Genomic DNA, 23069 nt, shown 5'->3' on the forward strand with positions numbered 1-23069 from the left:
GGTTTCATGATTTACGCTGATAAACCCCTCACTAATTTGCTGTTGTTACACGTGGAATTTTAAACACTAGAAGTGTACTTTTCAGTTATGAGTTTTACAGTAATAATTTGTGCAACTCATAGGTACGGCTGGAGTGGCCTACTGATCTCGCTGTCAATCCCATGGACAACTCACTTTATGTCCTAGAGAACAATGTTATTTTACGGATCACAGAAAACCATCAAGTTAGCATTATTGCTGGACGCCCCATGCACTGCCAGGTTCCTGGTATAGACTACTCTCTTAGCAAACTGGCTATTCATTCTGCACTTGAATCAGCCAGTGCCATTGCCATCTCACACACAGGAGTTCTTTACATCAGTGAGACAGATGAAAAAAAAATTAATCGGCTACGCCAGGTAACTACCAATGGAGAAATATGCCTTCTTGCAGGGGCAGCTTCAGACTGTGATTGCAAAAATGATGTCAACTGTAATTGCTATTCTGGGGATGATGGGTATGCCACTGATGCCATCTTAAATTCACCATCTTCCTTAGCTGTGGCCCCAGATGGTACCATCTACATAGCTGATCTCGGAAACATCCGCATTAGGGCTGTCAGTAAAAACAGGCCCATTCTTAATTCTTTTAACCAATATGAAGCTGCATCTCCAGGAGAACAGGAGCTGTATGTCTTCAATGCTGATGGGATTCACCAGTACACTCTCAGCCTCGTTACCGGGGAGTACTTGTACAATTTCACCTATAGCAGCGATAACGATGTCACGGAGGTGATGGACAACAGTGGCAACTCCTTGAAGGTCCGTCGGGATGCCAGTGGGATGCCCCGCCACTTACTGATGCCGGATAATCAGATTGTCACGCTGGCTGTTGGCACTAATGGTGGACTCAAGCTAGTCTCAACACAGACCCTGGAGCTCGGATTAATGACATATAACGGAAACAGTGGTCTCTTAGCAACGAAGAGTGATGAAACAGGATGGACAACATTTTATGAGTAAGAATGTTTTTGGATATATTAAGCGTACCTTTATTTTTCCGATGGTAGTGAGTAGGCCCTGAACTGATCCTACTGAAATTTATTCTAGGCTTTCCACTGATGCTGAATCAGGCCGTTATATCTCACTCTAGTGTGATACTGGAAATGATTAAGTGGCTTCTTGATATCATCCATTTTGGCGGGTCCTTTGGGTGGGTATCGAACCACCTGAATTCCTGCCTGCAGTGTGAGGCCAGTGGGGAAGCTCACCCCCCTCCAGCACCAAGGACTGTGTGCCACATTCAGAAACCCATGTTTGATTTCCTGCACTTGGGCCCTGGCTCTCAGTCATCAGCAAGGCAGCAGATAGCTCACATCCAGACCAGCCCCCCCATCTATGGCTCCTACTGAGCTCCCTCTCTCTAGGAACCCTAACGCTGCAGTTTCCTTTGGAACTCAAATTATGTATCTTTCTGTTCAGACTCATATATTACTCATGGTTGTTAAAATGTTGATTAACTTCACTGATTGTTCATTCTGGACACAAGTGAGGAAATTAGATCCCCAGCTATCTGTCAGACCCCTGGTGTAACTTCCATAATTTGTAGATAACCCAGAAGCACACCGGTGTTCATGCTCAAGCTTATACATTAAAAAGACAGAACTTCCTTTTTAAATTAAATTCATCAGAGATGGAGTTCAAAAGTATATTTAAAATCTAGAAAAGTAGTCAAATTTTTATTAATACTTCTCCTATTCTTCATAGTCTAATTACCATTTATTGATTAAAAAAAATTAAAAGTAGAAGCTAAATGACATATTGAAAATATATCTAACTTTTAAGTATGGCAAGTCTGATGCCATATATTTTGTTTGAAATAATTAATTAGTGATTACTGAATATCATTTCTCAAATTAGTGTGTAGAAAGTATGAATAGGGCTTTATATTTCATTTCCAATTTTAAGCTTACTTCTCAAGTTACAAGCTAGCAACGATACACACCTATTTTAGTTCTTTAATTCACCTTGGTCACAACTTTCTTTTTCAGAGAAAACATAAGTAATGCAGGAATAAAATTAAGGGTGTTCAATCTGCTCTAAGTCCATCTAAATCAGCATTGCACATCAGTATTATGTCCACCGTTTCGGTTTTTTCCGTAGAAAGGAAAGCAGTGCCCTCTGGTGGCCCTTTCTAATGTGGCCTTGGAACTTGAGCCACTGCGATTTTTTTATCCAGTGCATAGATGTAGAGGTTTTTTTCTCCTTAGTGTTTTGCAAAGAGTATTCCGTTTTCACACATTAGTTACAAAATTAATTCAGTTACGTGAACGCATGAAGGTATTACCTGCTGATTACAAGATGAAGTTAAAGCTCACTGTCGTAGCAGGTGGTAAAATCTCACATTATTGCTGAGATGTGGATGCCCTTCCTAGGTAGGCTTATTGTTGTTGGTGGTGTTTCCTCAATAGCTAGCTCAAATTTCAGATCAGAAGCCAAATAAACTATTTATTTCTCAAAATACCAGTATGCAAATTATTTTGGTAGCTATAAGTTAATATCAGTTGAGGATGAAATGAAACTTAGCCAAAGAGAATTTATAAGGACAGCAAAATAGTCTTCTGTGCCATCACACTCATACATTCCTACAGAGATCATAAATACCCAAAATTGTTACTATGGCAGCAGAACTGGAAAAGAACAAATGTCTTTTAAGTAGTTAAATACTACTTGAACTGAAGTTCTTATGAAATATTTATTTCAGTGCATTTACATCAAGCAGACACTGAAGTGCTGTGCTGTCTTATTGGGTATATTCCTTTATCTGAAACTGTACCCTGGAGGTGCTCACAGATTTAAAGTTGTGCAGTCTCTCTAGGTGTGATGTGTATATGCAGAGAAATGCACACAGAAACTATGTATGTACATTTTATATATATATATAGTGCATGCCTAGCTGGATGCAGTTCATTTGCAGTAGGAACAGGAAAGGCTCTTCAATAATACAACAGGTACCAGAAGGCTCAGGTGGGGTAATGTAAGCTCGATTTGGGCATGAAGCAGAGATCTTTGAAGTGGCCCTCAGTGGTGTCCCACTTGGTCTTGGGAGCATCCTAAGCTTCTGGAATGAACTTAGTTTTTATAAGGGAGAGAAAACAGGGATATATGTAAATGTACGTGGATCTGCAGCTTGTCCTGCTCTATGTCAAGCCAGAAGCTGCTGTTCCTCCTTTCTGCAGCAATGTGTAGGGCACTGTCCCACCTGCTTCCACCTGTTCCCACCTGCACGCTGCAGGCAGTGCACAGCTTAAGCCTCAAAGACCCAAATACCGGCAATAAAAATTGCACAAGATACCGAGGTGCCATAGTACTGGACATGGAAGAGCAGCCTTCAGTGCCTTGTCACAAGCCTGCTGAAGGGATGCACAGGTGGGGTGTTGGTAGCTGTGTCAGACAGTCAAGCTATGGGTGGGTTTGGTGGCAGTGCCAGCTGAGAGCCACGGGGGGTCAGGCCCCCATCTCTGGGCTGCAGGCAGAAGCAGCCCACAGCTTTCCTGTCTGCCTGGGGCACTGGTGGCAGGTGGTACCCAGAGCTGTCCTGGGAACCTGTGTCTGCTCGGGCAGACACAGTCACCATTAGCAATATCGTAGTGGGCTAGCAGCGGGCACACAGAGATGCTGGGGTTTTAAGATACTGGTGTTCAAAAAGGCTCTCTCCCCTTGTATTTTTATTAGTAGAAGAAACCTGGGATTAAGCCTTACTCTAAATGAAGTCAGTAACAAAAGCTCAGGAATTTTCCTGTATCCAGAACCCACCTCATTTGAAGATAAAAAGATTGCCTGATCAGATCTGATTCGTCTAGCCTAGTGCTGTGTCATGGACTGTGATATGTAGTGGCTGCTTCTGAAGAAGATACCAAGAAGTCCCAGGTCAATTAGTATATTTTCCATTTCAAAATTTTCTTTTTTAACCTAATTAGACCCAGGTTCATGTCACAAAAAAGAAAGGTTTATAGCAATTTAACTCCTATACATCCTTATTATTTATTCTTATTATTCAGATAAATATCTCAGTGTTGTATTGTACTAAGCACTTGCTCTCACATAATACAAATATTTTTTTAAAACCCCTCAGTAACTTCTAAATTTTGTAGTACCTAAGTTTCTGTTTTATTAATTTAAAATTATTTATCTTTAATGTATTTTTAATAGGATTTTATTGATGTAATGGGGAATGTAGAAATGCCTTCTTGATACATTGGTATTGCAATGTGTTTATATCATTTAAGTAGTGATTTTTTTAATTATATGTAGCTCATAAACTAAATTGTCTGCAGATATTCATAGAGAGTATTTTTGTATGAATCACTTTAAATGTGTCCATCACTTGCTTATAAACCCTTTTCATCTCTGCCATTGCTGACTTCAAATATTGTGACCAGCACTGGGAAATACACCCCATAGCATGGGGCAAAACACTGATTTCTAGAAATAGCAGTAGAATATTTTAATTTTCTATTTCAGTCTGTGAAGGTCCTCATCCATATTTACCTTTTAGACTATCCTTGTACTCTGAATAGAGCTTTTCAGGGAGTAGCCCACAGCAATCCCAGTAATTTTTCCCGGGTTAATTAAAGACCCAGCAACGTGAATGAAGAGTTTAAATTAATGTCTCATTTGCATTGCTTAAAATATACTTGCTGATGGGGAATTTCTCCAACCATTTCTCTGGCTGTTCACCAAGCTCTGCATAGTCACACTGAAGCCACTCATAGACTTTTCTTAGTTTGTCCTAAATAACATTGTCTCTTCTGTAATATCTGACACCTCAGTATTCTCTTCATCACTCCACTAATCACTGAACATACCAAAGTAGTCCACATATAGACTCTTAGGGTGTATCTCCTTATTATTAACCTTTGAGATTTTTGAAACTGCCCGTTTTTTGTACTTTTTGCTTTTCCTTGCTAGATGGATACTTGTTGGATCAAGCTCTTCCCTCATTTGTACCTTATGAGTACTTTTTAATATTCTTCTGTGAAACCTTTATATAGACTTAACCAAACCCCCTTTCACAGAGTATCTCAACATATTATCTTTTATCCAATACCTTGTGCATATGGTAAATATATATATAGGTAGAAATTTGTGACTTTTGTTAAGAAAAATCATGCTGCTTTATCTTTATTTGATCCTGAACTGCTTAAATGAACACAATGTATTATTGGTCCCTTTTAGGTCGCATGACGCTTTGTTTTATTGATTTACTTCTTTGCCTAATCCTTCCATTGGTTCTGGTAAGGCTTGTTGCTCCACAGGTCCTTTCTTTCCTTTCTCCCCAATATTCAGTTGAACGGGTGCCACCATTTGCAATGGATTGGAAAGGCATATTTTGTGTTTGTATTAACTGAGGAGCCAGTCTGTGTATTGATTTTGAGAATATGCTGTACAGTTCAGGTGGCCTACTTTGAGGTTTCTGAATGCTTTAATTGTAAAAAGTCATGTTGGAAGCACTGATTGTTTTTCATCATTGCAGCTAACCACGACGCCCAAAGAACTCTGCTAACTCCGAGATACTAAATGTGCTCCTCTTCTCTTCTGTTACTCTCAGGCAGTGCAATGGATTTACCAGTTCTCTTCCAGGCTTCCCGCTCCCTGGATTTCCGCGTTCGAAGGATGACCAGTTGGTTTCAATCTCTACCTAAACTTTTCCCTTTATCTACACAGGACATTTTTTCTTGCCTTTCTGCTGTTTAGAAGTATGTGTGCTTTGGTAGCGGCTGGGTGAGAGACTCTTGCACAAGTAGAGAACTGCAGCAAGCAGAGTGCCAGACCGGAATACTGATTTTGTTTCAGGTCCCCATTTCTTGCCCTTAAGATCCAAGGGATTGCTTCTTTAGCGTACATATGCACACAAATATAGCATACTAAAGGAAAGGGAGAAACAGGATGATGTCATTTCAGGCAGCATTCCTTCCCCCCCCTCCTCAGGCTTTATACCTCTAAATAAATTTAACTCAATAAACTCCTGGAGAGCTTTTTTTCTTTTTCCTTAAATCTTTATGCCTCTGGAGCATTTAATTCATCTTCAAAGGTATATTCTGAGTGCTGACTGCTGCCCTTTGTGCAACTCCAACCTATCCTGTGCTTTAACTTCTCATCATTCTTCTTAATGACCCGAAAGAATGACCCAAAAACGCAGTTCAGTACCACAGATAAGATGTAAATGAAGTTATGTTCTCAAGCTGATGTCTTTTTTTAATGTCTTATGGCAAGGTTATTCCTTGATATGTCACTTAAAACCATACTTAGTAGTTTCCACTAGGTATTCACTTGCAAATGTGCAGTGTATGTAATTGTATATTGTAGTAGCCATCTTAAGTCCACTTCCTTAGAGTAAAATGCAACTGTTATATATATTATATAAATTTATATATACATATAACTCTATATTATATATAAATTATAATTTACTAATTGTAGTTGTTTGAGCCAAATATCACTCTGTATATCTGTAATAATCTAAATAATTTAATAATTTAAAAGATGCTAGCCTGGATTTACACTCATGCAGCTGAGATCAGCATCACTAAAAATTATTTCATCATTATAGTCTCTTTCAAGAACAGAGAAGTAGCTATGGCCAGGATGTTCTTGAAAATCTGTTTCATTCTGGGTTTTTCGCACAGTTGTGGTGCATTATTAATACATCGGGTATTGAAATGAACATATATCCTCATGCTTTTTTGCTCTCACTAACTTTTCTATTAGCTATGATCATGAAGGGCGTCTGACCAATGTAACACGTCCCACTGGAGTGGTAACTAGTCTTCATCGAGAGATGGAAAAGTCCATTACCATCGACATTGAGAATTCTAATCGGGATGATGATGTCACGGTCATCACAAATCTCTCCTCTGTGGAGGCTTCCTATACAGTTGTTCAAGGTACCAAAGCACACTTCTCAGCACATCTCCTAACCACACACATGCCTTGAGAAAGCAATTCACAAAAGATTTGTGTCATTAGTACACTCGTGAGCAGGGGCAAAAAGCATCAGGTTTGCAAGAAAAATTCCCATAAGGCTCATTCCTAAAATGACAGGTCTTCAGGACAGGTAAGAGACATTTCACAATCATACTTTGTGACAAATATATATGGTCATTATCTGCTGGTGTGAGTCCTGCCGTTACCTCTTGGGTCAGGTTCACTTTACCCACTCGCATAATTTCTCTGTACTTCACTGCAAAATTTGTTCTGACTTCAGTGCCACAGAGATGCAGTTTGACTGCTGAATGTTGGAGAAATCCTTGTGGAGAGAGAGGCTCAGGTAGCCTTCTAATAATAGAAATGAAATCTTCCAAATTGACACAGCACCATTAAATAAAATGTAGAACAACCAAGGCAGAGGATGATCTTGTGCCACAGTTAGTGCTTCTGAGAAGTGCTACAGCCCAGGGATGGCAGGAGAGATCAGCAACAAAGGGGTTAAATGCTTGTGTAAATGTTTGTATTATCTGATGAAGCAAAAACAGTTATCAAAGATAGATTGAAAGGAATTTGTTGAGTAGCGGGGGGTTTTTAATTAAGATATGTCACTGGAATAAGAATGCCATCATCAAACAATAGTATTCTCCTGACATAAATGTCAGTTTATAGGCTATTGCACCATGACACGTCTGGTTACAAAGATTGTACTTCGCTTATACCAGATGATTAATTATGTAGCTGCTGTCCTTCAGTCAGACCAGTATTGATGCTTTGGTGACAGTTGCACTGTGATTCTCCATCCTGGCTGAGAATGGACTTTGCTGTGTCAAAGAGCTGGAAAACAGCTCAGCCATACAAGTGTGGGATTATTTTTATAACTCTTCTCCAACAGCCAAAAGGCCAGGTGTGTACATCAGGCTGGTGCTCTTCTGGTGGGGTGGCAGGAAGGCAGGGAAGTGAAGGACTGCAGCTGCCAGCTTGCATTGCTGGAGCGTCACACCTTGAGGATTTAGAGCCAAACTGGAATTCTGTACAAAGCCTCTGCTTGGAGATGGTTTTTAAACAGAGGGAAAGAGATGTATACTCCTTCCCACTCATGAGGAGTCCAGCAGTCTTTTTTTTCCCTTTTTTTTTTTTCGTCCTGGAGTTTAATTGTTTATTGTTTATCCAGCAGTTCAGTTTTCAGGAGTTTTTGTTCATATTAGAAATAAATTACGTGGTTGAACACATATCACTGTGCGTTTTGATTCACAATTGCAACCGAAGGGAAAACATAATGAAATAAACACAGTATTTCTCTGCAGGCTCACTGTTACACTACTGTTCTTTACATGAATCAGTAACATCTGTAATTTCCACCATAGTACCATGTAAATGGTAATTGCAGGCTGACTTCATTTAACATCAACAGGAGTGCAATAAAAAACCAATCAAATTAAGCTATATGTTTTCTTCATGACTGGAGTAGCTAAATTATTTTCTTTTTATCATTGCTGTAGATCAAGTGAGGAACAGCTACCAGCTCTGTAATAATGGTACTTTGAGAGTGATGTATGCCAATGGCATGAGCATTAGCTTTCACAGCGAGCCTCATGTCCTGGCTGGGACTGTGACTCCCACCATAGGACGATGTAATATTTCTCTACCAATGGAAAATGGTTTAAACTCAATTGAATGGCGTCTGAGGAAGGAACAGATTAAAGGCAAAGTGACTGTGTTTGGAAGAAAGCTCAGGGTAAGTAGATTGTCATTACAATAATGATCTTTTCTTCTGTGGGCAAAAAATTAATTTTCTGTTTTGGACGATATGTCTTTCCTATTTTTGCTTGTTAAAAATGTTTAACTCTGGGATTGTCTGTGGTATGACAGTCTGTATTTGAGAGGTCAGTTAACTGCATGAGATCATCTGCTGCAATCAGCTATAGAAGCTTCATTACAAAAAGTATTCCAGAAGAGGTTGGTAAAAATACCCAGAATATTGCTGCAGGTCACCCTGCTTCTGAAGCTGGGGGGGGAAATCTAACCACTCACCATTTGTAAAAATGCTATGGCACACTTACCCCAGTTAGTCCTGGGGAGCAAACACAATTACAGTTTGAGCAGTTAACATTCTGCTTCTGTAAAATCTCCCTACAGGTTCATTGAGACAGGCAGATTGTGTTTATTCCCTTTCCCAAATGGCACGATTGGAAAATAATTGCCATAATTATGAAGCCATAAACATAGGATAAGAAAGACACTCAGGTTGTGTAATCCATCCCCTGCCTAACTCAAGATCTGCTGCAGCTGGATTAATCCCATTCTGTGCTTAGTTGCCCTGTTTTTCACTCCTTAGCTATCTGAACTTTCACTGGATGCTTCTTTACAGTTTTGGAAAGGCTTTGACATCCAGGGCACAAAACAAATGTAGCACTGATCAAGTCCTGGTTCTTTCAATAATTCTTTCAACATCACTGGACATGACATACTACTATATATATATATGTGTTCATGATGATGCATTAAATGCCATATATGCAAACAATTATGTAGTAATTTACAAAAAATAGTAAGACTGGGATGTTAAACTTTGGTATTTTCCTGTTGCTTAACATCTAATTCACAGTGTTGAATTAACAAGTGGTTCCTTACTCTCACAAATCCTCCAAATGCACCTATTGGGCAGAGGGGTAAGGTTAGACAAAAAATAGAATGAGATTAGCAGCTAATTCTTAATGACTAAATTTCATGGCTGTGTAATTGATTTTTGATGTGTTGACCTGCAGAAGTTGATTTTTAGTAGAAAATAGATCAGCTCTGCATTTTGACTAGGTGTTCAAAATAAAAATAAATAGGACCCTGAAATGAAATTGCTGTAATGTTAACTCTCAATATTAAAAATTGAATAGAGGTACTCATGGTAATTAGCTGAAGTTAAACACATCTCAGAGCTGAAATCTTGCCTGATATGGCTTTTCTTGCATCGTGTTTCTGCAAATCAAAACACTGCTTTATCTAGCAACACCTCAACGTTTAATTGTCTAGTGTTAGTTCCTGTAACAATAATCACATATCCATTTAGCTCTTTTAAATGAAAATCACTATGAGATTATAGCAGGTTGAGTGGACTGAAAATGAAAATTGAAAATGAGGGAGAAAGCATAGAATTTATTTGCATCTCATTTATTCTAATTCATACTTATAAATTGTTTAGTGAACGAAATAGAGCAAGTGTGTTGGAACGCTGCAGGGAGCAGGTGGCAGGCAGGGGAGGCTGTGGCAGCTGGGACAGCTGTGGCACGTCCTGGCACAGAGCAGGGGGCACCGCTGTGGAACTGACACGACCAGTGACAGGGCGTGTGGAGCCAGCTCCTGAATCCCAATTCAGCATCAGGAATTACCAAAAGGGATTATTGTTATCTGTGATACACCTTTTCTTCAGGTAGTGCGGCTTACCTGTGCCCCCAGCTCTGCTCACCCATGCTGTAGGCACATAGCACCTGCACGCCTGGGCCCCTGCAAAAGCCTAGGCAGACTTCATTAAACCCAGGAAGACAGACCTGCACTTCACCTTGATTATTATCCCACTTACTGTCCACTACTATTTTATGCCCCACACGTTCAGTGTCTTGCAGTAGTTTCAGATAAAATGTTGATAAGATTCCCTCTGAAGAGTTTCTGTTATAGTGCAGCAACACGTAAGTGATTTTTTTGCTGCAAGACCTTTACCTAAGGCACAAAGTGCTTGTCCCTACAGCCACTTGGTCAGCAGCAGCCAAGTGAAAAACCCACTGTGCATGTAGGCAGTGGAACAAAAGAGAAAGCTTCAGGCATGATACTTGTAATAGTGTTATTAGCGTTACCAGGAAGAGTAGGAGTCAGTAATTTCATTTGGGTTTCTATATAATTAATATGACACTACAATTACACTCCCTGGTTTTGCTTACTTTACCAATCAAAGTGAAGTTCTTCAATTATCCAAGCAGAGGTGCTTCTTTATTCACCAAGTGTTGTTTTTGTGTGTGCATAGCTCTTCTGGGTAATCGTTTAAAAACCACTAATACTTTAGTTTTATATAGCAAAAAAACTAATAACCTTTATAATGGTTTTGAGAAAAGGGAGAATACCTGGAGTCAGACTTTCCTACATGCAGATTACAGTTGCATTTTCTGTAATGGAGGGAGGAAACCTCAGCAATCCCAACTGCTTTATGAACCTTCAAAATTTAAAAACAAAGCAAAACAAAAACATAAAAAGGCAAAAAAAACCCCTAAAATCTTTTTGAAAGACTTTCCTTTTGTTCTTCTTATTACAATATCTGCCTGTTCATAAGAACCCAGGTTCTTTCAGTCATAGACTAACCTTTTAATACCATAGCTACATGTTTTTGAAAAGTGAAAGCTTTCTTCTGCTTCCCCAAGAGCTCTGTGATGGAGTGTTCTATCCTGCCTCAGACCAGGACAAACTTTCATCCCACAAGGAGAAGGTTTTTTATGTCTCTATCACCAGGATTGATCCTACATTTACATAGTACAGTGAACAAGCTGAGAAAGTACTGAGGTTGAGTTTGGCTTTGTTTCCATTACAATAGGAGAGCAGGATATTATTTGTTTTGCCGAGGTGTTTTAAAAAAAGAATCCTATCTTTTGAGTTGCTGGAAAAGTTGTTGCTGGGATAACCTTCAGGAAACTTACAGAAAAGAGCTTTTTCTGATGATTGCCCACTGAGGAAATGCAAACTGTTAAAGAGCTAAATTTTATTAATGGAAAAAATTAAGATAATAAGCGATAATTTGAAACAATTACTTCTTTACAAACACAAAATCATATTCATTTTAAATTTGCTTTCTGTATAACTGAATTCCTACAGAGTTGGTTGGGTTGGGAATTGTGTTTACCCCTGCCAGTGGAAATATCTCAGAACAACTTTCATGTCCTCAAGAAAGGCTCCAGGTTAATTTACATATTGTTTGATGTGCAGTTCAATTTTGGATAAGAGAAAATGTTGCTTAATCAAAGCTACTGTAAAATATAAGCTGAAGAACAAATTCCCCAGAAACCGATGAGTATTTTTCCAGTAGTCATTGCTCTCAAATTATATCTAATTTAAAGACTTCTTCTTTATTAATGATGCATCTGCAGTTAAATTACTTAAGAGGCTTTATCAGATTAGAGGATTAGCCTGAAATCTGTGGCTTTGCCTCCAGTGAATATATTCCTGTATCTCTCACTATAGCACTAGAAGCCCATCCGTTTGGTATTCCCACACTCCTTTGTCTCTGTTTTGCTCTTTTATTAGAAAAGAAAAAAATATATCTGGGACTGAAACACTTTATACTGTACTTTGAAAATTGTAACTGGAAAAAAAAATATATTTAACCCAATTATATAGCACTTCTTTTTCACAAATCTACATGTCCATCTTTCCCAGCCTATAGGATCAGGATTTTTAATCAGAAGAAATGAAACCCATCCCAAGTGATCAGGTTGCTGGGGGACTACGGAATATTTGGAAAGTAACTGAAGAAAACTTTAAGTGAATGAGTTCATAAGCAGAGTGTTGCAGTTACAGAACCTGAGTCACTAAACCTCAATGAAGACATAAAATTATGATTTCTGCTGTTGTTCTTGGGAACAACAGAAGTTGTTGTAGGGAAAAAGGCTAAGAACTACTGATGGCAGAAGTAGAAAAACTGCTTCTATGCAAAATAATTTGTTTCTCTAAGTGCTAATACTCTGCACTTTAAGACCTGGGTGATCAGTATGTCTGTCTGTCCTGACAGATAAGGGAAGCATTTTTCTCCAAGATTACAGCTCCTGAGTTGCAGGGAGATGGGAGATGTCCCAAGAAAACACTCACAGTTACACATTTGAATATACTGAGAAGTAGAAAGCAAAAGCCAGTTAATAGGAAGACATCCTACACTTGTTCAAAATGTGGGGAAATTAAGTTCTGTGTTGTACATGTGATTTTCACATGGAAGATCCCTAGAGGCCTAGTGCCCACTGCTCACTGAGTGCAGCTTTTCTTCATTCCACAGGTGCACGGAAGGAATTTACTATCCATTGATTACGACCGGAACATACGCACAGAAAAAATCTATGATGATCACCGTAAATTCACACTGAGGATCATTTACGACCAGCTGGGACGGCCTTTCCTGTGGCTGCCCAGCAGTGGCCTGGCTGCTGTCAACGTGTCTTACTTCTTCAACGGGCGCCTGGCCGGGCTGCAGCGCGGGGCCATGAGTGAAAGGACAGATATTGATAAGCAAGGCAGGATCATATCCCGCATGTTTTCAGATGGGAAAGTTTGGAGCTACACCTACCTGGAAAAGGTAGGTGATGTTCTTTTACCTTTTGACCTTAGCTACAGAGAGACAAAGTGCTATTCAGCTTCATTTTAAGTTCTGTATGTAAGATGCACACAAAATTATCTACAATTTGACGTGTTCCAGCTGCTAAGAAACCTTTTGCACCTCATCTCAAAATTCCTTGTTTTTCCATGAGTAAACTGAATTTGACAGATTTTTAATAGGAAATACTTTGGTCATGGTTTGGCTTTTGATATTTTCCTAAAAGTAGTTAGGCTGCCTTATAATGACATAAACTAACACAATGAATTGTGCTTAATTAAGACCAAAAACGCATGGCTAAACCTGACAGAAGGTTCAAGTAGAAACAGGTAATAAATCTCTAATCATTATTTGTTAATTGAAAATATGGCAATGCATTTTTATATAGCCTAATTAAACCATTTAAGTCATAAAAGCATCTTAAATATTATTTCCCCCCTCTGTTCTTTGAGGCATCTGACAAGCTGACAATATTCCTGAGCAGCTTTGTACCCCTAACGAATAGACCTAATTTTATTTTTATTCATGTAATGTTATTGCTTCTTCAGTAAACTTTTCTTTAATGCCCTCTCAGAGGTCACATGCTGCTAGTAACTGTGTATTAATCATTGTCCCTGTAGTCGATGGTACTACTGCTTCAGAGCCAACGACAGTACATCTTTGAGTATGATCCTTCAGACCGACTTCACGCTGTCACCATGCCGAGCGTTGCCCGGCACAGCATGTCAACCCACACCTCTATTGGTTACATCAGAAATATCTATAACCCTCCCGAAAGCAACGCGTCCGTGATTTTTGATTACAGTGATGATGGCAGGATTTTGAAAACATCATTTTTAGGTACTGGACGACAAGTCTTCTACAAGTATGGAAAGCTATCCAAATTATCGGAAATAGTTTATGACAGCACTGCGGTTACTTTTGGATATGACGAAACTACAGGTGTCCTAAAGATGGTGAATTTGCAAAGTGGAGGATTTTCTTGTACAATCCGCTATCGTAAAATTGGTCCTCTGGTTGACAAACAAATCTACAGGTTCTCTGAAGAGGGCATGGTCAATGCAAGGTTTGATTATACATACCATGATAACAGCTTTCGAATTGCAAGCATCAAACCCATAATCAGTGAGACACCTCTTCCAGTTGATCTGTACCGTTACGATGAGATTTCTGGCAAAGTTGAGCATTTTGGCAAATTTGGAGTTATTTATTATGATATAAATCAAATTATTACTACAGCAGTTATGACACTGAGTAAGCACTTTGATACCCATGGGCGCATTAAAGAAGTTCAATATGAAATGTTCAGATCCCTGATGTACTGGATGACTGTGCAGTATGACAGCATGGGGAGGGTAACCAAGAGAGAGCTGAAGCTTGGTCCATATGCCAACACAACAAAGTACACCTATGATTACGACGGAGATGGGCAACTGCAAAGCGTGGCAGTAAACGACAGACCAACCTGGCGTTACAGTTACGATCTGAATGGAAACCTTCATCTCCTGAACCCTGGGAACAGCGTCCGATTGATGCCTCTGCGCTACGACCTCAGGGACAGGATTACACGTTTAGGTGACATACCATACAAAATTGATGATGATGGATTTCTGTGTCAGCGAGGCTCAGATGTATTTGACTACAACTCCAAAGGACTCTTAACAAGAGCTTACAACAAAGCAAATGGGTGGAGTGTTCAGTACCGTTATGATGGACTTGGCCGAAGGGCATCCTGTAAGACTAACCTGGGGCATCATCTACAGTACTTCTACGCTGATCTTCACAATCCAACCAGGGTGACTCACGTCTACAATCATTCCAATTCAGAAATCACCTCTCTGTACTATGACCTGCAAGGCCACCTCTTTGCAATGGAGAGTAGCAGCGGGGAAGAATATTACGTCGCCTCTGATAACACAGGCACTCCACTGGCTGTGTTCAGCATCAACGGCCTCATGATCAAACAGCTTCAGTACACAGCATATGGGGAGATTTATTATGACTCTAACCCTGATTTCCAGCTGGTTATTGGGTTCCATGGAGGGCTGTATGATCCTTTAACCAAACTTGTCCATTTTACCCAAAGGGACTACGATGTCCTGGCTGGACGCTGGACATCTCCTGATTACACCATGTGGAAAAACATTGGTAAAGAACCTGCTCCTTTCAATCTGTACATGTTCAAGAGTAACAACCCTCTCAGCAATGAACTGGATCTAAAGAATTATGTAACAGGTGAGACTTCACTACATTTCTTATAAATAACACTGCGGTTGGGAAGCTGATTTGGGAAAGGGAGTCAAGACTTCTCCTTACTTAGTCATCCCTGAATTCTCCCATCAAGGTTGAGCCATTTTCCATCTTGTGTTATGAAAAGGGCTGGCTAGTCCTGATTCTTTGATACTGCTGCTCCCCAAATGAAGAGTGCTAAATGAGAAGCCACGATGAATTATGGGGAGGAACCTCCCCCCGCAAAAAAAAATATACACAAAAAAAACAACCAAAAACCCATTTTGTGTAAATACTTCATTTCAGTACAGCCATAGTGCTCCTTCTATTGAACTAGTACTGTATGGAGATGTGTTCATTCTGATTTTATGTAAAGAAAGGTCACCTACAAGAATATTTAGCAGGTTAGTTGCAGAATCAGGAACTAGAACTGCTCAGCATCTCTTCCCTTCAGGGCTACTTTCAAAATTAACTGCTGACGGAGCCCATGGGCACATTATGAATTAACACCAAGAATGGATTTAATTAAACCTCATTTTTCCATTTCACTTTTAATATGCAGTCTGTAGTCTTTAAAAAAATAATCTAGATTTTTTTTTTAATTGTTTTCTCCTTAAAGATTTAAGAAATTGTATTGAATGAATAGAGCAGAGAAAAAGAAACAATAGTTTTGCTTGTGTATGTTAGATTTGTGTAAAACTTGTAACCTCTTTGTAATTAGTAATAATTTTTCACTTAGCAAGATCACACAGTATTTGAACTAGCTGCTGGCAATTTCTAAAAAGAAAGGTAATTAATATGTCTTCAGGAAAAGCTTTTTTTCAGAACTGAATATGCAGTATACAATAATTAGAATGGTGACACCAATTTTAAAAGGAGCTATCTTAATTTTAGCAGTAATTTTAATTTCAAGAAAAGTGTGCATTTCCTTCAAAGAAAATCCTTCCATATCCTTCCAATAAAATAGCAGGTTTCATTAGTACTTGGGGACATAATAATCTGTAACACACCATAGGTTCTACTCTAGCCACTTTGCAGTTTGAAGATAGAGTAAAAATACTGGTGACAGAAAGTACCTTGGGATCAAATTCTGTTGTCCTAATTTCAACAAAAGTCCCATTTTCATCCACCACTTTGATTTAGATTTTTGGTGTCAACTTATGATATTTTGCTAGGTTCTGCAATTGCATTAATACAATTTATCCATCCACTGGATGAAATGTAGGAAGATATATTGCAATTTGGTATAACATACAATCTGTAAAAATATATCATAGGTGATACTTTATGCACAAGAAGTGGCGATGGTGGCACCTTGCTTGTCATAGTTTAAAAAAACCAACCAACCAACACTTCCTTACAACCCCCCCCCCCAATCCACCCTTACTGTTAAACCCAGAAACTGCTTTAGTCACAGGTTTTGCTGAAAAGGAATTCCTGTAGCAAGTGCAGTGCTGCAAAGCACATTAGCTAAGCAAAATAGTAACTACTTTAGATATACATCCTCCTCTGTTTCTGTGGAATTAGGGCAGCTGAAGTGAATTATTCAGGAGATACAATTATACCATTAAAAAAAACCTGAAGCCTTAAAAAGGAGCAGTAACCCTGTGCTGTCCAAAGCTAGAGGAAGAATATGTTGGGCACTGTGTGATGGGAGATACATACAAATATCTTCATAGAAGCAGGGTATTTTATTACTTATTTTAGTGTAGAACGGCTAACAAAAGAAGACTTGTGCTGTCAAATGCCCACAACCAGGAAGCATTACACTTTTTATGCTGTACCTCTGCTGAAAATTTTGGGGAAACAGGCTTTTCAACATCAAGTGGGTGCCATGCTGTGGCTGAGCATGTCCCAGATCCCTAAGCACAGGCAGGAGCTTTGCCAGCACTGGGCATGTCTGGGGGCAGGAAGCAGAACCTGTTGCACACCTACCTGCTGCAGGCACCTGCCTGGAGTGCTTGGAATTCAGCCAGCGACCCTCGCATCCAGAGTTGCTGTGCCACAGTCTTGTCTCCTTTCAGACATGGAGTTTGGCTCATGGGAAGCAGTGGCAGTAGCAGCACCAGGAGCCATAGTAGGCCAGGAGGAGAGAAGGCAACTGGAAAAGACAGGAGAGATTTTTAAACAAAAATGGTCATTAACGTAAGTCCAAATCAAATTAGAAGTGGCCATACTCCCACACTGCTTCTGAGCTCCATGATAGCCAGAAAAGAGACACAGAAACAGAAATATAAAATGGAGTAATGGGTTTTTATTTTTTTTCTAAATCATTTTGATAACTAAAATACATCATTAGTTCTTAATACTTGCTGAGTGAGAATTACCATTATTAATTTAGCTACTTAGCATTTTTCAACTAGATATGAAGTCACAGTTTTACTGGTCAAACCCAGAGCTGGAACTTCCTGAGGCTGTTACCCTCCCATGCAACCCCTGCTGTTCCATAGTGGGCCTGGAGGGATGGGGAGGATATTCGTGGTACCTAAATTTAGACATCTGAATTACAAGTCTAGCTTCTCACTGCATTTAATGGAGCCTCCTGAGACCTGATGACAGCTACTAGAAGTAGGACATAAAGAAAAGATGTATATTTTTCACAAAGGACTTTGCAGGTGTTTTTAGGGGTACTAACCTAATAAAACATAATTTTACAGTACAGTTTATAGATTACATGAGAGACACCAGAAGGTGTCAGAGGCGGGACAAGTATTGCATACAGTAAAGTAATAATTCATGTGCTGTTAATGAAAGAAGAATGAAAGAGGTGGTATATGCCATGGTGTAAAATAGAGTTCTGCTGCTACCTGAAATTAAGAAGGTCAAGGATGGATTTCCTAAATGGTTTGATTTCTTGTATTTGTTACATACATTTATTTCTCACTTGCCTGCTTACTTTTGATTTTTAGATGTCAAAAGCTGGTTGGTGATGTTTGGATTTCAGCTTAGCAACATTATTCCTGGTTTTCCTAGAGCAAAAATGTACTTTGTGTCACCACCATACGAGTTATCTGAGAGTCAAGCATGTGAAAATGGACAGGTAGGCAGAAATAAGTTCTTTTTCTTGATAAATTTGCCCCACTCTATGAACAGAATGGCTGGCTCTTCTGTAGTTACAGCAGAAGGCCAAGTACTTATTTCAGTGTAAAATAAGAGTACAGCTAGATTTTATACTAATGAACATATGCCTTTCTTGCCAGCCTTTGTTATTATCATAATTACAGTGTCATTAGTTTGTCTTTTATTGAGTTGTTCCTTGATTAACAAGTTGTAACTCGATTAACTTGATTAGCTGTGACAAAGGGAGACTTTGTCAGGGTAATTTATCATCTGTTGTACCTTTGGTAAAACCATCCTAATAACATACGTATTGCAATAAACTTAGGTTGGTACTTGCTGCACTGCTAAGAAATGGTTCCACTTCTCACCCTGCAATAGGATTTCTCATCATTTTTTGTCTGACACTTATCAGAGAGGCTTTGATTTGCTACTCCAGTTAACTTCAGTTACAATGTTCTTCCTTATTTGTCATGGTAAGGTGGAAAACGGTATATGCTTTCCACCTTTATAATAAATTTCAGCCTATTTAGTTAACTTAAGAAGAGTACTAGGTCAATTCTGAACTAAGTCTATGCCAGGCTTACTTCGTATTTGTGGTAAGACAAGTGAAATGGTCATGTAAACCTAAATACTCTGCTTTCACAGGCTGTGAAGTAATCTAAGAATCTAAATCCTCTCTTCAGGAATTGCTTGGTATTTTGGAGCCCAAAGCATTTTAGTTGTATATACTGGTTGAAATCTCTGGGCAAAAGTGTCCAGAAGTGCGTGTTTGGTTTAGGCTCTAATTAAAATTGTGCTAGACTTGAGTCTTACTTATTCTTGTAACATCATGTAATTTGCCAAAATTGAGATTTGAGGAACATATATGCTACAAAGGATGATTAATGAGAAGTATTTTATTCGGTATTACTGATAGTAAAACAGTTAGGCAAATGAGTATTTACTTAATTCTGAATGGGAATTTAGGGGTGGATAATGGACGTTAGTATTCCCATAGCATAGAAGTTTTCACTGCATTACTTTCTGTTAAGAAAGCAAAGCAAAGATTCATATTGGTCTCTGAAATGAGTATTTTCAGATTTTTATCTTTGGTGTTTTGTTTTCCCCAGCTAATTACAGGAGTTCAGCAGGCGACAGAAAGACACAACCAAGCTTTCATGGCTCTTGAGGGACAGGTCATATCTAAAAGATTACATGCCCATATTAGAGAGAAAGCAGGTCACTGGTTCGCAACAACCACTCCAATCATTGGGAAAGGAATCATGTTTGCTGTGAAGGAAGGCCGTGTAACCACTGGCATTTCCAGCATAGCCACAGATGACAGCAGAAAGATTGCCTCTGTCCTGAACAGCGCTCACTACCTGGAAAAAATGCACTACAGCATCGAGGGGAAGGACACCCATTACTTTGTCAAGATAGGCTCAGCTGACGGCGACCTTGTCACCCTTGCAATGACCAGCGGGCGGAAGGTCCTAGAGAGTGGAGTCAACGTCACCGTCTCCCAGCCCACTCTCCTCATCAATGGGAGGACTCGAAGGTTTACAAATATTGAGTTTCAGTATTCCACCCTGCTGATCAACATCCGCTACGGACTGACCCCCGACACGCTGGACGAGGAGAAGGCAAGAGTGCTGGACCAGGCTCGGCAGCGAGCCCTGGCATCCGCCTGGGCCAAAGAGCAGCAGAAGGCACGGGATGGCCGAGAGGGCAGCCGCGTATGGACAGACGGAGAGAAGCAGCAGCTTCTGAACACAGGAAGGGTTCAAGGTTACGAGGGATATTATGTCCTGCCCGTGGAGCAGTACCCAGAGCTAGCAGACAGTAGCAGCAACATCCAGTTTTTAAGACAGAATGAAATGGGAAAGAGGTAACAAATTAACCTGCTGTCATCCTTTGCTGGATGAATCAGTAGTCATAACTGTTATCTCCTCTCCTAAGGAGATGAAGACCTAAATGGGGGCACTAGGCTGAGCTACTTTGGGATAGTAAGTGGCAAAAAAGCTCATATTTTTTGAGTTAAATGCTACTGTTCAAGTGATTAAAAACCACATCCTGAAGTGGACTAAAGCCAGACTGAAAACTCTAATCATACAAATTAAAAAGTACCCCTGAAATATTACCCACTTGTTCTGGGTCTAAAGAAAAACAAAAAGAAGGCCTCGTGTTGTATTACCTCACTCCATTCACACGTGAGCAAACTAAGAAATCCAAGTGGGCCACTTTCACTAACCAGCTGATGAAACACAGATGATTCAGACTGTTTGTTTGATAAATATCCAGGAGGTTTTCATTTAAAGCAAAATACAGGTGCATTTAAAACATGACTTTCGGGTGATTTGTGTGTAGCAACTGGAGGACAATGAGAATGCAAGTGAGAAAGCACTGGAAATAGTAAAGAAAAATATATTTAAAAGTAACAAAACCACACTTGCACTCTGACCCTCCACTTGTCTGGCCTAAAGCTTAACTTATTCAAAGAGGGCAGAGTGTAAAGTTACATTCAAAATGGTGGCTATAAATCACTACAAATAAATTTCATACTCTGTTTGTCTTTGAAGATTTCCATTGTGGACAGTATAACACAGTTACAGGGTGTAGTCTGTTTAGATTCAGTAGTTTGTTGGTATCAGTTCCAGTAGAGCTGTGGGCATTGTGTTACACTATTGCAAATGGGCACCACGTCAGATCACCCTGTACATACATCAGCCAGAAGGCACAATCACTGTTTCAGATTTAAAAATTATTAGTGTGTTTGTTTGGTCGAGAAACTGAGACAATCACATTACAGTCACCACAGGAAAAAAAAAAAAAAAAAGAAAAAAAAATCTAATAAGAACTTTGGTACAAGAACTTTTTTGTAATATACATGTATGACTTGTTCATTGAGTTTTTATATTAATTTTAATTTGCTGCTAAGCAAAGACTAGAGACAGGCAAAGATAATTTATGGCAAAGTGTTTAAATTGTTTATACATAAATAAAGTCTCTAAAACTCCTGTGAATTACTTGTCTTCCATTGTAAAATCATTTAAAAATGAAAAAACCTTAGTTTCTTGCTGTCACGTAATGCACACAGCATCTTTTAAGTCAACATGGGTTGCTGTTGTTAGACCACGGATTCTGCAGAGGGCTGGACCTTGATCTCTGGGTAAGACCTACATACACATCATGCAAAACTCTGCTTAGAACACAGCAGGAAACTGGTAAATGCTTTAGAAACTCCCTCTCTGCACCTCACCACCAGCAAGCATCAAACTGCCATTTCTCAGTCCTGGAATTAGTTTAATTGCACTAAAGTAACATCCAGGCAGTTTGAAAATGCAGTAATATAATAATAAATGGAACATGGAGGGCTGTGTTGTGAGCCAGGAAATCTCCCTGAAATTTGTCTTCTTTGGGAGATTGCTTATTTCTACCACATTTAAAAATTGGAGGTAAGATCAAAGACCCTCTCCTAAGCAGTCACTCCTGGTGATGTTAGAAGGGAACCATCCATCATCCAGAGCCCTGCTGCTTTTATCTCATTTAAGTATATGTCTAGGGAGCTCTACTTAATTTTGAGAACAGTTTTGCTTTTGGGGTTACAAATGAGTTTTTTAATGATTCATGATATTGACAGAGATGCTAGAGTTGATTAGGGGCATTAATTCACTCCAAGGTATTTTAAAGCATAGAAGTTCAGTGGCTGACTCAGAGCATCTCATTTTTGCTGTGCAACAGCAGCCCTTCCTTTCTGACCAGAGCCTCACACCTGTGTTGTCCTTTCAGCAAGTGAACTGTAGCATGTCCAGTTACTTAGAAAACCTTTGTGTGGCGAATCAAAGAGACTGGAAGAATTACTGTATTTTGTAATTATGACTAAAAACTAGATGCTCTCATGTCTGGAAAAAGAGCTGACTTTTAGGGGCTCTTCTTAAGAGCTTTTCACTTACCAAATGGGGGAGATAACTGGACTGTCGTGGCTATAGCCAAACACTGCCTCCTCTCCTGTGGTCCCACCTGAGTTTCCCCTGTTTACTGAGGTATCTTTTCCTTTCTATAACACTCCCTTTCCTCACTCCCCTCACACTGGTTTCTTCTGTTCCACTCTAAGTTCTTGCTTTTCCTCTCTCCTCCTTCCTATGCTTTTCTGTATGGAATAGGTGATTAACCTAAGCAACGCCAAGGAGACATGAACAGGGATCCTTCTTTCAGGAGAGTAGGTAAGTGGTGACTTTAACAGTGACATTGTGGCTGTGTCCCCAACGATGTTGTGACTAGGACAGGCCAAGGGCAGCCGTGTAAGGACCTGGCTTGAAAAGTGCTCCTTGCTGTGGGAAGGCACAGAGCCCATGGCCAGCCCAAGAGCTAGGAACATAGGTTTGCCCTTCTACCTCACTCAGCATAAGCTGAGGTGTCTGCAGAGTGAACACAAATCCAAGGACAGGCTTCTAAAGTTAAAATCAAATTGAGAATCGGCATTAGAGTGTGTTTCCTTT

General features: G+C 39.6%; 1 protein-coding gene across 2 annotated transcripts in view; it reads left to right on the forward strand.

Annotated features, from left to right (window-relative positions):
* TENM2 (teneurin transmembrane protein 2) overlaps window positions 1-21593 on the forward strand; it is a 600962-nt gene extending 579369 nt beyond the window's left edge. For both annotated transcript variants that reach the window (XM_051631239.1, XM_051631238.1), the window contains 7 exons: window positions 123-997; window positions 6750-6925; window positions 8468-8703; window positions 12988-13284; window positions 13923-15537; window positions 18441-18571; window positions 19701-21593. In XM_051631239.1, the coding sequence (XP_051487199.1) occupies window positions 123-997; window positions 6750-6925; window positions 8468-8703; window positions 12988-13284; window positions 13923-15537; window positions 18441-18571; window positions 19701-20462 (4092 nt within the window). In that variant the 3' untranslated portion in view covers window positions 20463-21593. The remainder of the gene's footprint in view (window positions 1-122; window positions 998-6749; window positions 6926-8467; window positions 8704-12987; window positions 13285-13922; window positions 15538-18440; window positions 18572-19700) is intronic.
* Window positions 21594-23069: the final 1476 nt, after the last annotated feature.

The sequence above is a fragment of the Apus apus genome, chromosome 13 (genome assembly GCF_020740795.1).
Source record: "Apus apus isolate bApuApu2 chromosome 13, bApuApu2.pri.cur, whole genome shotgun sequence".
Classification (NCBI taxonomy): Eukaryota; Metazoa; Chordata; class Aves; order Apodiformes; family Apodidae; genus Apus; species Apus apus.